Genomic DNA, 20,221 nt, shown 5'->3' with positions numbered 1-20,221 from the left:
CCTTTAGACATTGTCAGCCAGAGGGCTTAATTAGTCCAGCCCAGGAAGGGGTGGGGTCAGGTTAAGAAAAAGCAATTTTCTCAGGGTTAGTGTGAAGAGGCCCTATCATTTCAGAATCCTCTTCATGATTCTGTGAACATTTGGATTAACTTCCTTCCCTTTTACATTCAACCCCTTGTGTGCCTTGGAATACCAATGCAAGATGACAGAAAAGGTTTCAAGTTAAATATTTATTGCACACTCACTGTAGCCAAGTCCTCAAAATACAAAACTTAGCAACACAATTTCACCTTCAAGGACTACACAATTATACCACCTGACCTGTATAAAAAACAATTTTTTGGAAACACAGTCAAATTTGAGGGAGGGAAAAACGACACTGGAGGTTTTGGGATGGATATTTCAGCATAACTAAAGGTCCAGGGTGTGAAAATACAGTATGGTCTACCTGAAAATCTCTTCTCAACTAGGCCTGTCACCATGCCTTCAAGCCTCTTCAAACCTCTGTCTCCTCTATGTTAATTTTTGCCATTTTATAAATGTGCAGCTCTTTCAACTCCCTTGCCTCTAGTTCACCCATCTTTCTACCCATTCCCACTTAACTTTCCTGGGGAGCATTTTAGCAAAGCTACTTCAAAGCATGAAATGTCCCACTAAAAGATCCAATCATTTTACTCACAGCAATTGGTACTAAAGAAACAGGGATGCTTTCAAAACCTTGTTACTTAAATGTTATTTATATTAGCATAAAATTTTTAATCTTAAATGCTCAATAGGGAACTTGATAAATTAAAATACATTAGAAAAAATTATTAAACAAGCAAATTTGTTTTTCAAGGAATATTTAATAAGGTAGATACCATATGCTTTTCTAATATGTTTTTTTAGTATCACAGAAACTAAAGCAAAATATTCTGTGCACATTGGGTGAAAACAGCCTGCTAGTTGTGCATACACTGAGTACAATTTAAAAAATAGCGTAAATTATAATTTCAGACTTTGGAATTTTAATAGGTGGTTTGCCATTGCTCTCTCCTTTCTTCAGATGGGAAAAGAAAATTCCTTTAAAAATCATTTGAAGCCAGGACAAAAATTCCATAGCTGTATTCTTAGGATCACTCTGTAGAGTCTTCATGATTCAGGTAGTACAGGGGAAGCTTCAATTCAACCTTTTAGAGAAGACATTCCAGCTCGCATGATCTCATCGACCAGGAGTATGTTGGTGGCAATCACAGTGCTGAAAGGGGGGGAAAAATCAGATGGTTCAGATTCCAGATATGAACCCTAATTCAACTCAATTTCCAACTAAACAATGCAAATTACATCCAATTAAATGTCCCTCTCCCCCTCCATACATAAAAGTTCCATTTCTGTACTTTTTCTTTTACATTTTGATGAGGGTGGGAGTAGGGGGAATTAAACAGAATATGCCAAATAAAAAGAATATGATGATTATCTAAAGGTTATTTTAGTTTTGGCTTTCCCAAACTTACCAGGAGTGAAGAAGCTGTTTCTTTACACAATAGTTATCCCATACGCCCACTTCTGCTGCTACCATTGGCTCACCTGAAAAGTAATCCAGTAGTCTTAAAATCATATATAGCATGTCATAAGATTAGAATGATCTTATGATTCCTGTGCACAGTATCTTTGATAAGTGACTGATCTCTGCTTAGATATTGTCTATTCTGTTAACCAAATACTTTAACATCTTGTTTTTCTGGATACATTTGTCCATATTAAATTACAGCACTTGAACTATAATCTGATCAAAATGGGCTTATCATTTTCCACATTCCACAATATAAATTTTTATTAACTATAAACAATGCTGTTGATAACCGATCTTACGTATTGATGGGATCTCAGTTCTCTCTTCCACTTTGTACTTACATAATTTGTGCTCTTACAACACTAGCCTAAGACCAGGGCTTTAAATATTTCATTATATTTGGTTCCCTCTTCCAGCATTATTTGTTACCCTCAGCCTTTTTTCATCAGTGAATATGATCATCTATATTTCCATATCATAGTCCCTGATAAATTGAGTAAACCCAATATGAAGCTTTTCAATATTAACCTGAACCACCTACCACCACTCAGCAACATCAACAAATCCATACTCTTTGAAACTATTCAAATGTATATATTCGATTCCCTTAATTACTGTATCTAGTCATTCTGTTTTTATACTATATTTTAGAACCCAGAGTTCACTGGTAGGACTAATATTAAACTGCAAAGCAACTCCCCAAGATTCTTTTGATTCTTCCTGGCTTTACCTCACCTATATTATCAAGTTTTCCCCCTACAAATAGTTGCATTCTCTTACCTGTGTTCAAGTCCACACCCACAAGTTGACCTGATTCCGAATGCTCTGCTTGAACTTTAACTAGTGTTTCCTGAAGATCAAAACCAGAATTCTGAGCAAGAACCTAAAGGAAAACAAATTTAATCCTTTAAAATACAGGACCTAAGAACTGATAGTCAAGTGCACAATAAATAGTATATCCATTAATTATCAATAGAAAATCACTCTATCGATTGTAGTTTAAACAAAAAGGAAGCTTGTACTCAAGTATATCCGCTACATACTGCAAACCCTCTTAAAATAGTTATCTCCTGCCACCTGAAACTTCAGATATTCAAGTTTCCTTTCCAGGGAAACCAAATACGTTTGGATGTTCTAGTGTTAGGGAGAAAACTGATCAAACTTACTCAAAATCCACATTATGAAAAAACCCCACATTATCAAAAAACTTTCACATTCACCAGCTGAAATCATTTTGTTCCACTTTAGAAAATGGACTATTACAATAGTCAGACCTTGGGAATAATGAGCAATGCATCAGCAAACGCTTGAACTCCAAGCTGGGCCCTGCCCTTTACGCTGGGCTTGTATTTCACTAGGGCGTGTGACATGGCCACTTCCACTGCACCACCACCTGGAACTACACAGCCTGTTGGATGGGTGGGGAAGGAAGGGGAAGAGAGAAAATGCTCAGCTATAAAGAAAACTGTGGAATTATAAAACAAATTAAAACACACATACATGGCCCTGGCAGTTTGGCTCAGTGGATAGAGCGTCTGCCTGTGGACTGAAGGGTCCCAGGTTTGATTCCAGTCAAGGGCACATGCCCAGGTGGCAGTCTCGATTCCCAGTGGGGGGCATGCAGGAGGCAGCCAATCAATGATTCTCTCTCATCATTGATGTTTCTATCTCTCTCTCTCTTCCTTCCTCTCTGAAATCAATAAATAATATATTTTTAAAAAAGATATGAAAACAATTTCTTGAAAATTCAGTGTAACGACAGCAATTTTAATACTGCATTTGAAAGCAACCTATCAAATAATATGATCTGATTTAACTAGCACTTGGAAGCTCTTACAACCTCTCTCTTTTAAAATATATATTTATTGATTTTTTAGAGAGGAAGGGAGAGGGATAGTTAGAAACATCAATGAGAGAGAAACATCAATCAGCTGCCTCCTGCACACCCCCACAACTGGGGATGTGCCCGCAATCAAGGTACATGCCCTTGACCGGAATTGAACCTGGGACCTGCCAGTCCACAGGCTGATGCTTTATCCACTGAGCCAAACTGATCAGGGCATCTCTTACAATCTCTTAACTCATTTACTTGTATCCACTTTTAGTAATGATATGCTATGAAAAAACTTGGCATACCATCATAGCCATTTTAAAGGGAAGACTACTTTTGCATGGTGTCTGGCTGTGTAAGCTACTGACAAAAAGAACACAGTATTCAGCCATGCCTTACAGAATAGCAAAAAGAATACAACTGAAATAAAGTGAGGATCTTACCATCATCAATAGCATTTTTAACAGCCCGCAAGCCATCTCTTATTGCATCTTTGATTTGAGTGAGTGTGTGCTTATTTGGTCCTTTGACCAATAATGTAACAGAGCGAGGATTGTTACATTTCTCAACAAAGGTGAACTTCTCTTCTCCCTATGTAAAGAGAATATTTTCAAAAAAAAAAAAACAAGACAGAGTTGTACAAAGAATGATCAGAGAAAAAAAGGTAAATGGCACATTCACAGAAAACACACTGATCACATTAAAGTAATTTCTTAAAAACAAACAAACAAAAACACATGTAAGAGAAATGTGACTTCCCCAAAGGAGTATCACTGCTACACATGGACCATCACAATGTGTGTAAACAAAGCATAAATCTGATCCTAAGTTTGAATGAGTTTTTACTACTGAAGAATTCATGAGCCAAAAAGTATTACCTTTGGAAAGAAAATATACTTACCAATGTATACTCATAGACAAGTCCTGCATGTCCCAAACATTCAGGACTTAGGTCCTCAAAAGAATTTAGAGCTACTCCACCACAAGCAAGAGTCAGCCTGAAATATTGAAGTATTTTAAAAGGAAATGTAAGTGATTTTTATTAGTTGTTTTTTAAATATATTTTATTGATTTTTTACAGAGAGGAAGGGAGAGGGAGAGTTAGAAACATTGATTAGAGAGAAACATTAATCAGCTGCCTCCTGCACACTCCCTCACTCCCTACTGGGGATGTGCCCACAACCAAGGTACATGCCCTTGACCGGAATCGAACCTGGGACCTTTCAGTTCGAAGGCCGACGCTCTATCCACCGAGCCAAACCGGTTAGGGCTATTAGTTATGTTTAAAGAAAAGATTATTTTTAGGAAGCAATCTTTCAGAATGACATACTAAAATTATATTCTAAAATGTATTTTAACTTGTCCATTTACTACCAACTGGCTAAAAACTGGTCTTTTCTCCTACCCCTCCATTTAAACCACTTTTCCCAAGTCAGCAAATACTTCTCTGATATGATATGATTTTTAAAGATATACAAAAGCTTTCTCATATTTTTCTGAAACACTTCGATGCTGTCTCCTGAAATGGAAATATATATACACTATATGTCATTGTTTAAAAATAAAACAAGTATAGCCCTGCAGGTGTGGCTCTGTGGTTGAACATCAAGCCAGGCACCAAGAGGTTACCAGGTTAGGGCCCATGTGAGGGTTTCAGGCTCAACCCCCAGCAAGGGGATGCAGGAGGCAGCTGATCTACGTTGATGCTACAATGTTTCTCTCTCCCTCTCCCATCCTCTCTAAAATCAGTAAAAACGTATTTTAAAAATAAAACAAGTATAAACTAATGTTCATAGTCGCATTATTCATCATAGCCAAATAAATGTCTCCTGACAGATAAATGGATAAATAAGGATGTGATATTATCCATACAATGGAATATTTGTCCTTAAATAGGAATTTTGATACATATTACAACCTGGATGAATCTTGAAAACATTATGCTTAATGAAATAAGACAGACACAAAAGGGCAATTATTATATGATTCCCTTATATGTGGTACCAAATTCAGAGACAAACAGAACAGTATTTATAAGGGAAGGAGTGTGGGGAGATAAGGGGAGCTACTGTTTAATGGGTACAGTTTCAGTTTGCAATGCTAAAAAAAATTCTGAAAATGGATAATGGTGATGGGTGCATAACAATGTGAATATAATTTAATGCCACTGAATTTTTTACTTTAAAAAAAGGGGAAAAATGGTACATTTTGTATTATGTGTATTTTATCAAAAGGAAAAGCAAAAATAAGTAGAGGGGGGAAAGGAATAATCTCAGTTAACTTGGACAAATTCACATCATTCAGATGATCTGCTATCCACCGTACCTTTCCATATTTCTTTTTTTCGCTCTGCGCAGAGCTACTATGCCTTCTTTTGCAAGAGCATCTAAGGAAAATGGGTCAATTCCCTGTTAACAACAACAACAACGTTAGTTTTAATATATTTCACCTGAAAAATCAAAATGGATACAGACTAGTTTATAAAGCAAAATTCATTCTCACCTTTTGATTAATAACAACAAAACCTTTATTTGAGTCACCACAGACTTTCTTTTTCAGGTCTATTATTTTTTTAACTCTATCTTCAATGAATTTTCTTTCAGCTCTTACTAGTTTCTCCCTCTCTTCTGCACTCTTGTAAAAAAAGCCAGAATTCACTTCTCTATTAAAAATAAAGGGGGGGGGGGCGGTTAGAATGTTTATTTTATTTAACAAATAGCCACTTAATTCTGATCTGCCCCTGGTATATTCTGATTTTATTCCTAGAATTCTCCCAAACCCAATTTGAAGCATTATTGTCTGTACAGTGAAGAAACTGAGTCTCACAAAGAAGTGACTTGCCCAAAATACCAAGCTCCCCTGCTTCTCGATTCCATTTGTAAGAGAATATAAACTCACGTTTTTTCATATTCTAATGACACATTGCATGTAAGGATGTATGCATCTTCTACTCTTTTTTTCATATCAGGATGCCGTGCCCCATGGTCCAAAACAAGGCCTCTGATTAAGCTGTTAAAATACATTAAAAATTATGGTATATATAAACATCTAATTACTATGTTACATAGCTGAAACTAATATTGTCTGTTAACTATAACTAAGAAATAAATTTTAAAAACACATTATATTGTTATTGACTTTCAGCCCAGCTGGTGTGGCTCAGTGGTGGAGCACTGACCCATGAACTGGGAGGTCATCAGTTTTATTCCAGGTCAAGGTTGCAGGCTCGATACCTCATAGGGGGTGTGCAGAAGGCAGCCAATCAATGTTTCTCTCACATCAATATTTCTATCTCTCTATCCCTCTCCCTTCCTCTCTAAAATAATTTTTAAAAAAGTATTTTAAAAATTAGATATTCTTACAATATCTAATTATTTAAAAAATGTTTTCAAGCTAGATCTTTGAAATATATAATTCCCCAACAGAGTCTCCCATTAGGTTTTATATCCAACAGTTCAATAAATGCCAAACAACTGATGTAGCTCACTTTTCTGAATCATTCTGACTATAAACACATTATACCATTAACTCCAAGAGTAAATATTACTGAGTAAATTAAATACTCATCTAGGCAATATATATTAATTCAAAGACACACACAAAAATCAGCCAAAAAAAGTGTTGTATAAAGCACCTATTTATACACACAACACACTTCATAAGCATTTCACAGCATTCTACCACCTACCTTGTATCGGTTTCAGATTTATGTTTCATCTCCATGATCTCAACCATAAAGAGGTCAATAGGTTCATCTTGTTTTTTAATGGCCAAAATGGAATCAACTACAGCCTATAATAAGAGTATAATCATTAAATGAATTTGATTTGCAGAAGTCAAGATGCTTATGTTACTTGTTCTGCAGAATTTAGACAGTTTCTCGACTTTAACATCCTTCGAATTGATCTAAGTCTTTTTCTATGAGCTAATAGAATACATTTGCAAAGGGCTGAAGTCATTTATATTTCTGAAACTTCAATTTGTCATTACCTAAAGAATCACACATCCCTCCTACTATTTTATTAAAAACATTGTTAACAGCAAGCTTTTAAATAACAAAATCTTCAATTATAAAACTTTTTAATGAAAGCTCTGATTATACCTTTATAACCTGGTCAAGTATATGATTATTTGAATTTCTCACTTTACTTTTTGAAGGACACAGATCGGATTATCACTGCCACAAGAATGAACCTACTTTGTCACGTATGAAGACTTTAATCTATATTTGAAATTGGTTAAGTATACTGATGTTTCTAAAATCAGGGGCTTTTAATTCAATACATACCTCTGTTAAGACATCAGCAAGTTCCGCATGAACTTTAGTACGCAGTGATGTTCTGGCCACATCTATGAGTGTTTCCCTGTCCATCTCTTTGCTTACTTTGACTTGTTCCAAAAACTGAAGCGCCTTTTCCTTTGCAGCTTCAAATCCTTCTGTTACTATTCTGGGATGAAGACCCTATAATGAAGACAATTACAAAACCACTACTAACCCTGGAGTTCTCCAATTAGATGCCATTATAGTTCATGATAAAGTATATTTTTGAAGATTTATTCTGGATCATTCCTATCTTTTAATACAATATAATGTGCTGACTTTATGAATACATTTAAAAGGATGAACAGTCCTTTCAATGCAGAGGAAAAGAACAGACATTGCTCTAGCACAGAGTCAAAGCCAAGGGAACTATAAAGCACACTTGGGTGTTCACTGTGCAAACCGCAAGGAATAGCAACAAAAACTCAACATGTCACAACAACCTGCAGTCAACAGACCATTGTATCTTTCCTATAGGTAATCTGAAATAAATTCACATCATTTACTAATAAAAAGTAGACAGGGTGACTTAAAGTCTGCTTTCTCTGTCTTTCCAGGAATTTCTTCCTGACATCAAATTAGTATTCATCGAGGTTTGCTTTAATCTTGGAACTACTCAGGGCTAAAAAAGGTGCAGAATTTTTATTTAAGTTTTTGGTTGGCTTTTTCCTTACAAGTAGTCCCGAACATCCCATTTTTAGATCTCAATTATTAACCTATATTATAGACAGATATAAATGATATATGCAATGCAACTTGATAAAAGAAAACCTTTCAGGCCAAGGAAGGTTTCTTAACTTGTCCAGAATCACAATAAATTTGTGTCAGACCAAGATAAAGACCCTGGTTTCCAGATTTAAGCCCCCCTGCTCTTTACATTCTGCTATGGCCTCAGCTACTATCAAAGCATCAATCTGTAGAAATAAAACCCGGATTGTTTCTTATACATAATAAAATATCACAAAAACACAAGAATCATGTATACTTCAGAAATGTAGAGATCCGCCTGTTTCAGCAGTTCTCCAATGATTAGGACATTGGACGTGGTACCGTCACCAGTTATGTCATCCTGGGCTGTCGCGACTTTGGCTATTAAGGAGGCTGTTGGGTGTTGAATTTGCTGGAAGTAGAAAAAGAAAAAAATTAAATAACTTAAAACAATCCAAATATTCCTTAAAATGTGTGAAAGGCCTCCTTAAGTGCTATGTACACAAACCGCCCAAGTGTTCCGCTACACATTACTTGATTCTTTTGCACTGTCAGTTTCTGACAACTAAAAACATTTTCATGTATAAATCTGTTTACTTCTCAAGATCATCTCGAATTCCCTGGTAAGGAAATTTGAGGCTCAGTTAAAGTTTACTCAAAAGTGATAGAGCGAACAAGTACAGTACCTAATAATTTCAAACCCATGCAAGCCTCTTTGTGACAAAGCTAGGACTCTTGTGCCTTCTCCAGGATTACCGGGCACTATCCAAATAATTAACAGCCAGTGGTCGGCAAACTCATTAGTCAACAGAGCCAAGTATCAACAGTACGATTGAAATTTCTTTTGAGAGCCAAATTTTTTTAAACTTAAACTTCTTCTAACGCCACTTCTTCAAAGTAGACTCGCCCAGGCCGTGGTATTTTGTGGAAGAGCCACACTCAAGGGGCCAAAGAGCCACATGTGGCTTGCGAGCCGCAGTTTGCCGACCACGGGCCAAGACCATCAGTGGATGCTAAATTACTGTATGGGAAGGCTTTGGAAGAACAGGATACCCATCAGGTCTTCAGGGCTCCTCACTGTACTGTTGCTACTATTACTGATTACATTTCTTTTCTACTTCCTGCACTGTCTGGAAAACTATGGGATGAGAATATGATTTCCTCTTACGTTGCGAATAAACATTAAAGATCTTCCTACAGCCCTGGCCGGTTTGGCTCAGTGGATAGAGCGTCGGCCTGCGGACTCAAGGGTCCCGGGTTCGATTCCGGTCAAGGGCATGTACCTTGGTTGCGGGCACATCCCCAGTAGGGGGTGTGCAGGAGGCAGCTGATCGATGTTTCTGGCTCTCTATCCCTCTCCCTTTCTCTCTGTAAAAAACCAATAAAATATATTAAAAAAAAAAAAAAAAAAAAAAAGATCTTCCTACAAACCAAATGGAAAACCAAGACGTTGCTGACCGCTCACCATTTCATGAAGAAGCACATTGCCATCTTTAGTTAGCTTGATGTCTCCAGCACCAGAAACAAGCCTGTTCAATGGGCAGAAACGAATCAGTGTGACTTTTTCAACGGAGACCAAAGTGACTCCCAGGAAAACCGTGCTTGAACCAGATCCTCAGGCGCTGGGGCCACAGGGCTGGCTCCCTCCCCCCGGTAACAGGAATGGTGCAGTGCCCACCCCTCCCTTCCGAGAAAGTCTGCCGAGTCCCCGGGGTCGCTCAAGTCCCAGAGCACGAGGGAGAGCCGCGCACGCGGGCAGCTTTGTTCTCCGCGGAGCCTGCACCGACCACGAGAGGCGATGGCCGGAGCAGGAAATAGGCCCGACCAGGGAGAACGCGGGAAAAGGGGCCGCAGCGGCGCACGGAGGCCCGGGACCCGGCGGGCGGGCTGGAGACCACCACTCCCGGCATCCAGCCCGCGGCCCGCGGCCCGCGGCGGTGAGAGCAGCGCGAGCCCGCCCGGCCCTCCCCCTCCAGCCCCGCCTTACATCTTCATGGTGCCCTTCGGCCCCAAGTTGGTCCTCAGCACGTCCTGCAGACCCCGGGCCGCGCTGATGTTGACCGCCAACGCTGCCTGGGCTCGGGCCACCTCGGCTTTGGGGTTCAGGCTCTTCACGGCCGCCATAGTTGAGCCAGGAAAAGACCAACGCTGGCTCAGCCTGGCCGCGAGGTGCTATCCGGGTCTTCTGGAAGAGTCGGGCGCGCCGGCCCGCCCCCAGCGTGCCTACGCGCCGCCGCCATTGGGCCGCGGGGCCGCTGGCGCCTCCGCTCATTGGGTCGCAGTCCTGCGGCCCCGCCCCTCGCGCCGGGGCCACTGCGCCATTGCGTCCGGGAGGATCCTGTTCCCGGGGCAGCGTGGCGGGCAGGGCTAGTGGGGCTGGGCTAGTGTTACCAGCCCATCCGACCTGGCTTTGCGGACCGATTTGTGCGCCGTTAGCCGGCTGGGTCTGGGTCAGCGGGGGCTGTTTCCTGGAGGCCTCTGCCCGCAGGGTGTAGGGTGGGCTTTCTCCCTCTCCCATCCCGCGGTTTGCCTTGCTTCCTCGCCTCCTTTTCTGCCTGTTACCTGCGTTTTGTGGATTATACACCCTGTGCTTGACAATGTTCTAGGCCCTCTGTGGGTGCTTTAATGAATCTTGGGAGGGAAAAGGGGGCTATGCAATAAATCTGACAAGCTCTGGCGGGCCCCATGGTAGGTCTGACAAGCTCAGGGACCAAAAGTAACCACATAGGATGGTCTGATGACAAATTTCTAACCGGGCAGGTCATAGCTGGTTGTCATCCCAGGCCTATATGGCTCCCTTAGCCAAGGTCGATCTTGACCTTAAGTGAGCTCTGTCCGTTGTTCTTACGCAGCTAAGGTATCTCTTAGAAATGTATTTACCTACCCCTGGAAGGCATAACTGCTGGCACCAGAGCAAGAGACCACAGAACCCCTCATTATCCCTGAATACCATCTCTGTGTGCTATAAATGTTAATTATTTTAAAAATATTTTTATAGAGAGCCCAGCCAGTGCTCAGTGATTGAGGAGGTCACGGTTCCATTCCCGGACAGGGCACATGCCCAAGTTGCAGGCTCTATCCCCAATAGGGGTGGTGTGGGAAGCATTGATGTTTCTCTCTCCCTCTCCCTTTCTCTCTGAAATCAATAAAAACTAGAAATATATTTTTTTTCTAGAGAGAGAGAGGGAGAGCATGAGAGAGAAACATTGATGAGCTGCCTCCTGCACACCACTCCCTACTGGGATCAAGCCCACAAATCTCGGCAAGTGCCCTGACCTGGAATCAAACCAGCAACCTTTCAGTGCACTAGACAACACCCAACCAACTGAGTCACACCAACTAGGGTGATATAAATGTTAGTTATTAACTATTCCTGTACCCACCAGTGTAAAAGAAATACATGTTTCTCCATTTTTGCCTTTTATCCAATCCTAGAGATTTCCCTGCTATGCTTTCTTCCACTCATTAATCTAATACCAGTGGATTTCATGTAACCCTCCTTATTATCCTCCTTTAATTATGATGTATAAAATAAGCTGCAACACTGCCATTCTCCGGAGCCTTTCTCAACCCGTTGAGATCTTGCTTCCTGGTGTATGTTGTCAAATTGGCTCAAATAAACTCGTAGAAGTTCATTTTTTAGGTTGGGATGTTTCTTTTTTAAAATGTGTTTTTATCGATTGAGAGTGGCAGGGAGAGAGAGACAGCAATGTGAGAAACATCGGTCAGTTGCCTCCCATACGTGCCCCAACGAGGGATTGAACCTGAAACCTGGGTACGTGCCCTGGCCAGGAATTGAATCGGTAACCTTTAGGTACATGGGACAATGCTCAACCAACTGAGCCACACCAGCCAGGGCAGACGTTTCTCACCTCGACAGGACCCTCGGCCAGTGTCCTAGGTGTTTTAGGCCTAGGGAAAATGAAGTGATAAAATGCAAGGTAGAAAGTGCTAGATGCTTTTAGAAAGCTACAGGATTGGTGCCATGGCATTTGAGGTGAAGCAAGAGTCAGTTCACCTTTCAGACTCAGAACACGCTGCTGCGGCCTTACTTAGGCCCTTAAGTCAGGTTTGAAAAACTCAAACTTGATTCAACAATGGTGTCCAGCCTTTGAGAGGACTCTACTTTTAAAAAATATGTTTTTTATTGATTTTAGAAGAGAGAAAGGGAGAGGGATAAAAAGATAAAAACATTAATGAGAAAGAAACACTGATCTGCAGCCTCCTGCATGCCCCCTTACTGGAGATTGGGCCTGCAACCCAGGCATGTACCCTGACCAGGAATCAAACTGGTGACTTGTTGGTTCATGTGTCGACACTCAACCACTGAGCCACACCAGCTAGGCAAGAGGACTCTATTTTTAAGAGAAAAATTCTGAATGATGTCCACAATTGTTTTCTAATATCCAGTTCCCCCAAGTACCAGGTATTTAGTAATGCTTTGTATTTCATTTTTATAGATAATAACAGTTATTCAGAATTCAAAAGGTGCCAAAGGGTATATGGTAAAAAGTTAAGTCTTCCTCCCTGTGGTGTAACTTCCACCAGACAAGCACTGTTACCTTTGGATGCTTTGAATTCCCCCAGATGCTTTCTTTTTTTTTTTTTTTTTATATATATATATATATTTTATTGATTTTTTACAGAGAGGAAGAGAGAGGGATAGAGAGTTAGAAACATCGATGAGAGAGAAACATCGATCAGCTGCCTCTTGCACACCCCCCACTGGGGATGTGCCCGCAACCAAGGTACATGCCCTTGACCGGAATCGAACCTGGGACCCTTGAGTCCGCAGGCCGACGCTCTATCCACTGAGCCAAACCGGTCTCGGCACCCCCAGATGCTTTCTGAATTTATAAATAAATATATATGTATAAGTAAAAGCATTTTTTTCTCCACACAAAATGGCAATTTATAATACACATTGCTGCATGTGTTATACTTTAAGTATCTTGGAGATTGTACCATTTCAATACAGATAGAGATTCCTCATTCTTATTAACAGCTGCATGATATTACCTAGGTTTGTATATTTGAGAATCACAAAGTTTTGAGTAATAGCACAACACAGCAGAAGGAGAGTCATGATGTTACTTGCTGTGCATGCGGATTTATTGAACTACCGTTAGAGATGATGTCACTTAGCCTTACTTTATAGATTAGAAAATTGAGTCAAAAAAGTTAAGTAACTTGTCCAAGGTAAACATTGCAAAACTAGAATTCAAACATGAACAGAGATGCAGATTGTAGAATATCAGGCCTCTACTTACAGGTAGGGAAATGGGGAGTGGAAAGACTCACTTTCCTGAGGTGAAAAATTTAAGGGGCTCTAAAAATTCAGTATTTGAGATCAATTTTATATATGTGTGTGTGTGTGTGTGTGTGTATTTTAATCCTCACCTGAGGAGTGAGGATACTTTTTCCACTGAATTTTAGAGAGAGTAGAAGGCAGGGGGATAGAGGGAGAGAGAAACATTGAAGTGAGAGAGACACATCAATTAGTTGCCTCCTGCTCAAGCCCTGACTAGGGCTGGGGATTGAACCTGCAACCAAGCTACGTGCCCTTGACCAGGAATCGAACCCGAGACCCTTCAGTCTGTGGGCCAATGCTCTAACCACTGAACAATCCTGCCAGGACGAGATCAATAATATTTTAATGCAATATTTTTAAAAAATAAAAATTAATACAAAAACTCCACAATGATCAAATATCAGTTTTAAATTAGGCATCTCCACAAACATCCTCTCAGGCATTAGACAAAGCAAAACAGAAGGATCCCCTTGATTCCTCTAGAGGCAATCTATTTGCATATTTCATTTTACTAGTCTTGGTTATCACAAGTTACTTAACTTTTTTGACTCAACTTTCTAATCTATAAAGTAGGAGTAAGTGACATCCTAGAGAAAATTAAATGTCTAACATGCGTTGTATGTGCCAAATGTGGAAGGTGTTAAGTAAATTGTCATTACTGCATTCATATAATGTAATTATTTAATTTTTGTAGCAGCTTGACAGATAGGTTTTCAATTTCTTGCTCTCTCTCTCTTCTCCTTCCAGCACCCCCATGATGGGAATGTTGGTACTGTTGAAGTTGTCTCAGAGGCTCCTTACACTATCCTCATTTAAAAAATATATTTTTTTTATTGATTTCAGAGAGGAAGGGAGAGGGAGAGAGAGAGAGAAACATCAATGATGAGAATCGTTGGTCAGTTGCCTCCTGCACACCCCCTACTGGGATCGAGCCTGCAACTGGAGCATGTGCCCTTGACTGGAATCAAACCCAGGACCCTTCAGTCCACAGGCTGATGCTCTATCCACTGAGCCAAACCAGCTAGAGCCACTATCCTCATTTTTTTAAATTCTTTTTTCTTTTTGCTGTTCTAATTGGATATTTTCTACTTCCTGATATTCCAAATCACTGATTTGATTCTCTGCTGCATCTACTCTACTGCTGATCACCTATAATTTATTCTTCATTTCAGTTAGTGTATCCTTCATTTCTGACTGGCTCTTTTTTTATGCTTTCCATGTCTTTACGCTGTTGAAGTTCTCAGTAAGATCCTTGAGCATCCTTATAACCATTGTTTTGAACTCTGTATCTGATAGTTTGCTTGACTCCATTTAATTTAGTTATTTTTCAGGAGATTTCTCCTGTTCTCTCATTTGTGACCAATTTTTTTTGTCTCTTCATTTTGGCTGCTTCCTGTGTTTGTTTCTATGTATTAGGTAGAGCTGCTACATCTCCCGGACTTGGTAGAGTGGCCTTGTCTAGTAGGTGTCCTGTAGGGCCCCCCCAAGTCACCCGAGCTGGGTGCTCCAGGTGCACCCCTGTGTAGGCTCTGTGCACTGTCCTGTTGTAGTTGAGGCTTGATTGCTGTTGGCACGTCACTGGGAGGAATTGACCCTAATACTTATGGGCTGTAAGGACCAAGGGTCAGCTGCAACTACAGCAGAGTTACTGTAGAGTAACGACTTGCTTCAGAGTTACTGCAGAGCAGGACTTGCTTCAATGGGACTTTGGTGCTCGCTGAGTTCACCCCTCGAGTGTGTCATTTATGGAGGTGTGAGGGTTGTAATCCGGTGTGGTCTGAAGCTGTCCACTGGGTGCACTGGCTCTGAGGCCTCCCAGAAGGTACATGGTCAGCCACCACCTGTGCCCTTCCTGGGGCCAGGTGGCACAAGCTAGAAAGTGATCTGCAGATGGCTGCTACTTATGCTGGACTTGGAGGTGTCTAGGAGAGGCCAAGCTGTGAAACAAGGCCAGTTGCTGCTAGTGCCAGGCCTGGGACCACTTACCAATAGGTACAGGGTACACAGAGGCCAGATTTGAGAGATTTTAAGAAAATCTGAAGAGGCCATTTGTATGGAAAAGCCACTGGAAACAGCTTGGGTGGTCCTGAAATTTGGGTGGGGCAGGGTCTCATGGAATCACCAGGGTGTGGCAAATAGGGTTAGCTAGGTTGATGGAGACTCCAATATGGCACCTGTCTGTGGGCTCTGTGGAGAAAGGCCTCTTCCAGCACTTCTGTGTGGGACGAAGCTGCCTCTAGCAGCTTTCACCCCAATGCCAGACAACTCAGTACATCCCCTTATGTCCCTGGTGCCTTTCTAGCTGCTGCCCCAGTGCTGGAGCTCAAGGCAAATGAGTCAAAGTAAGTCTGCTTGGGCCCTTTCAGAGGAATGCCTGGGCCCTGGGCAGTGTGGCTCAGTTGGTTGAGCACCTATGCACCGAGAGGTTGCTGGTTTGATTCTGGGTCAGTGCACATGCCCGAGTTGTGGGCTTAATACCCAGTAGGGAGCATGCAGGAGGCAGCCGATTAATGTTTCTCTTTCTCTCCCTCTCCATCTCCCTTCCTCTTTCTCTAAAATCAATAAAAACACCCGTAGCCGGTTTGGCTCAGTGGATAGAGCGTCGGCCTGCGGACTGAAGAATCCCAGGTTCAATTCCGGTCAAGGGCATGTACCTTGAATGCAGGCTCCTACCCGATCCAGGCCCTTGTCAGGGCTCATGCAGGAGGCAAACAATCGATGTGCTTCTCTCACACTGGTATTTCTCTCTCTCTTCTACTTTCTCTAAAAATTAATGGAAAAATATCCTCAGGTGAATAATAATAAAATCAGTAAAAACATTAAAAAAAAAGAGGAATGCCTAGGACTCCAGTTGCCCTCTGTGTCACTAAGCCATAATCCCTGCTGGTTTCTATAACTTTTATAGCCAGAAGTTATGGGGACTTCTCTTCCTGGCACTGGAACCCTGGGCTGGGGGGCGTGATGTGAGGCTGGGACTCCTCCTTCTCTTTGTTGTTGTTAATCCTCATCTGAGGATATTTTTTCCATTGATTTTTCTTTTTTAAAAAAATAATTTTAAATTTTTTTTTTTATTGATTTCAGAGCGGAAGGGAGAGATAGAAACATCAATGATGAGAGAGAATCATTGATCAGCTGCCTCCTGCACACCCCCTACCAGGAATCTAGCCCATAACCTGGGCATGTGTCCTGACTAGGAATTGAACCAGTGACCTCTTGGTTCATGGGTCAACGCTCAACCACTGAGCCACACTGGCCAGGCTAGATGTTATCTTTAGGGAGGAAAAGGTCAGGGGGTCTAAACTGCATGACCATCAATATGCTAGGGGAGGAAAGGTTACTCTAGGGGCAAGGTTCTTGTTTTCCCAGTTTTGCCCTTTGCTAGGCATCCGGGGCTTTCTGCTCGGGTGAGTTTCTGTACCTGGCCCATTGTCCTTGTTCTGCTCATGTCTATCTAACTGCCTATAATATTTCCAGTAGTAAAGAGAGTAGCAGTAATAGTATGAAAATAGAAATATGCAAAATATCATCATTGGATACTTCTAGTTAAACACTTATAAGAGGCAAGAATCTGGGTAACCATGTATTTGATATCATTTAACATTTTTGTCAAATTAATGAATATGATGAGATTGACTGGTTGATCCTACTGTCACTGGACAAAGTGGGGGAAAGAAAAGGATGAGATCAAAGGATTCACATTCCCAGCTCAAGCATTGTATAATGACCTGAAAGCTTCTAAGTCTATCCATCCTGAGTCTTTTGACATCAGTAGCTGTATAGCTCAAATAGCTGAAAGCTGAACTCAGAATCTCCTGTAAGTGGCTGAATTGCAATGCAAATTGACAAATGAGGGCATTGATGAAGAAGCAATGGTATCCTGAAATTTGGAATGGAAATGTGAGAACACCCTGATGAAGTCTGCATGTTGAGCTCCTAAATCTTGTTGAATCCTCTTTGCCAGTAGAAGTAGCCTCTCTATCCTTATCTCTGGAGATCTACCCAGCATTGCCCTATGTAATGGTCTCCCCTGAGGCAGTTCCCTTACAAGGCACTGATTGTCTTCAGGACCCATGCCCTCCACCCCTCTTTTCTTCTAGAACTATAATGACTAAAGTCCCAGCAGGCCCTGGAGGCACAAGTAAATTACAGGAATAAGTGGCCCAAATATCCATGATGCCAACTCCTGCTATACTACCTTCTTCTCACAGCCTGCACCTGTGGCCTCATAGAAAGTTTCCTGTGATCAGTTAACAGAGGAAGAGACAACTTGGGCCTGGTTTACAGATGGTTATGCAGGCACCACCAAGAAGTGGCCAGCTGCAGATTTACAGCTCCTTTCTGGGACATCCCTAAAGGACAACGGTAACAGAAAATCCTCCCAGCAGGCAGAACGTCAACCAATGAATCTGGTTATATACTTTGCTTGGAAGGAGAAATGGCCTGATGAGTGATTATATACCAATTTATGGGCTGTGGACAATGGTTTGGCTGGATGGTCAGGGACTTGGAAGAAACATGATTTAAAAATTGGTGACAAGGAAGTCTGGGGAAGAGATTTGTGGACCTCTCTGAATGGACATAGAATGTGAAGACATTTGTGTCCCATGTGAATGTTCACCAAAGGATGACCTCAGCAGAGGGGAAATTTAATTAAGTGGCTAGGATAACTTGTTCTGTGGATACCAGTTGACCTCTTTTTCTGCCCACTGCTGTCATTGCCCAAAGAGTTAATTTTATGAGGAACCACCACACTGCTTTCCACAGTGGCTGTACCATTTTAGATTCCCATCAATAGGGCAGAAGGGTTCTAATTTCTCTACATTTTTATTGGTTTTTGTGTGTTTGTTTTTTATAGTAGTCATTCTAATGGGTATAAGGTGGTATCTCATTGTAGTTTTGATTTGCATTTCCCCAGGGATTAGTGGTGGTGAACATCTTTTCATGATGCTTTTTCTGCATCAGTTGATACAATCATGTGGTTTTCCTTTTTTAGACTGTTAATATATGCCGGGGCTGACCAGCAACCCCTGAACGGCGGATGAACAGATTACTCTGACACTGTGGGGGAGAGGGCTAAGGGACGGCCTGACTGACAGCAGCCAGGCAGCCTCGATCGCCTGCCTCTTAGCCTTTTACTAGTATTACAGTTTTTATCTTTAGATACAATCAGTAGGGTGAGGAATCTTGGGAGGACTCAAGTATTTACATTGTCCTCTAGGCAAGGGCATCCAGGGATTAAGCATAGGGATTCCAGTAAACACCCGGGGGTCTGCATATGCACAGGCTTGTTTGGAAAGGTCAAGGAATAATTAGGGGCGCCAGCTTCGACACTCCCCTAAGTCTCCCCCATGATTTGCTAATATTTTATTAAGGATTTTTGTGCCTAAGTTCCTGAGATACTGATCTGCAGTTTTCATTTTTGTACTATCTTTGTTTAGTTTTGGTACCAGGATAATACTGGCTTTATAAAATGAATTGGGAAGTGTTTATTCCTTTTCTATTTTCTAGAAGAGTGTGTATAAAATAGATGTTAATTCTTCCCTAAATGTTTGGTAGAATTCTCCAGTGAAACCATCTTGACCTGGAAATTTTCCCCCCAAAAGATTCTTTAAAAAAAACCAACAAACAACAGAAAAAAACCCTGCAGATCCAGGTTATTTATTTTCCCTATTGGGTGAGTTTGGTAATTTGTGTTTTTTCAAAGGAATTGTTTGATTTTCATCAAAGTTGCATTTATGTGCATAGTATGTTTAAAGTATTTTCTTCCTGTTCTCTGAATGTGTGTGAGGTCTACAGTGATCTCTCCTTTTTCACTCCTCTTTTGGAAACTTGTGCCCTCTCTCTTTTGTCCATTGTCAGTATTGCTAGAAGTGTCTCAATTTTATTAATCTTTTCCACCAACCAGCATTTGGTTTTATAAAATTTCTCTATTTTGCCCTGACCGGTTTGGCTCAGTGGCTAGAGCGTTGGCCTGCGGACTGAAGGGTCCCGGGTTCGATTCCGGTCAAAGGCATGTACCTTGGTTGCAGGCACGTCCCCAGTGGGGAGTGTGCAGGAGTGTGCAGGAGGCAGCTGATGGATGTTTCTCTCTCATCGATGTTTCTACTTTTTTTTTTTTTTTCATCGATGTTTCTAACTCTCTATCCCTCTCCCTTCCTCTCTGTAAAAAAAAATCAATAAAATATATTAAAAAAATTTTTTTTCTCTATTTTTTTGTTTTTAATTTCATTGATTCCTGCTCCAATATTTACTACTTCCTTCCTTCTGCTTGCTTTGGGTTTATTTTGCTCTTCTGTTTTTTTTCTCTCTCTGTTCTTTATTGATCTAACTGCAAGTTCACTGATCTTTCCCTTTGTAGCCTCTAATATACGGTCAAACCAATCTAGGAAATTTTTATTTCAGCTATTGTATTTTTCAGTTCTATTAAAATTTTTTCCATTAAAATTTTTCCATTTCCGCTCTGGCCAATGTGGGTTAATTAGTTGGAGTGTCATCCCA

General features: G+C 41.0%; 1 protein-coding gene across 1 annotated transcript; it reads right to left on the bottom strand.

Moving 5' to 3' along the window:
- Positions 1-230: 230 nt before the first annotated feature.
- Positions 231-10,617, bottom strand: CCT6A (chaperonin containing TCP1 subunit 6A). Its single transcript, XM_079792114.1, has 14 exons — positions 10,400-10,617; positions 9,878-9,941; positions 8,690-8,824; positions 7,672-7,845; positions 7,072-7,175; positions 6,282-6,392; positions 5,886-6,045; positions 5,709-5,791; positions 4,285-4,381; positions 3,827-3,974; positions 2,827-2,960; positions 2,333-2,435; positions 1,494-1,566; positions 231-1,237 (listed from the first exon to the last, which is right to left on the bottom strand). Exons 1-14 carry the CDS (start codon positions 10,534-10,536, stop codon positions 1,165-1,167), a joined length of 1,596 nt encoding a protein of 531 aa, XP_079648240.1. The 5' UTR covers positions 10,537-10,617; the 3' UTR covers positions 231-1,164.
- Positions 10,618-20,221: the final 9,604 nt, after the last annotated feature.

Source organism: Cnephaeus nilssonii, assembly GCF_951640355.1.
Source record: "Cnephaeus nilssonii genome assembly, chromosome: 2".
NCBI classification, from domain to species: Eukaryota; Metazoa; Chordata; class Mammalia; order Chiroptera; family Vespertilionidae; genus Cnephaeus; species Cnephaeus nilssonii.
This window is presented reverse-complemented; position numbering and strand designations above follow the sequence as displayed.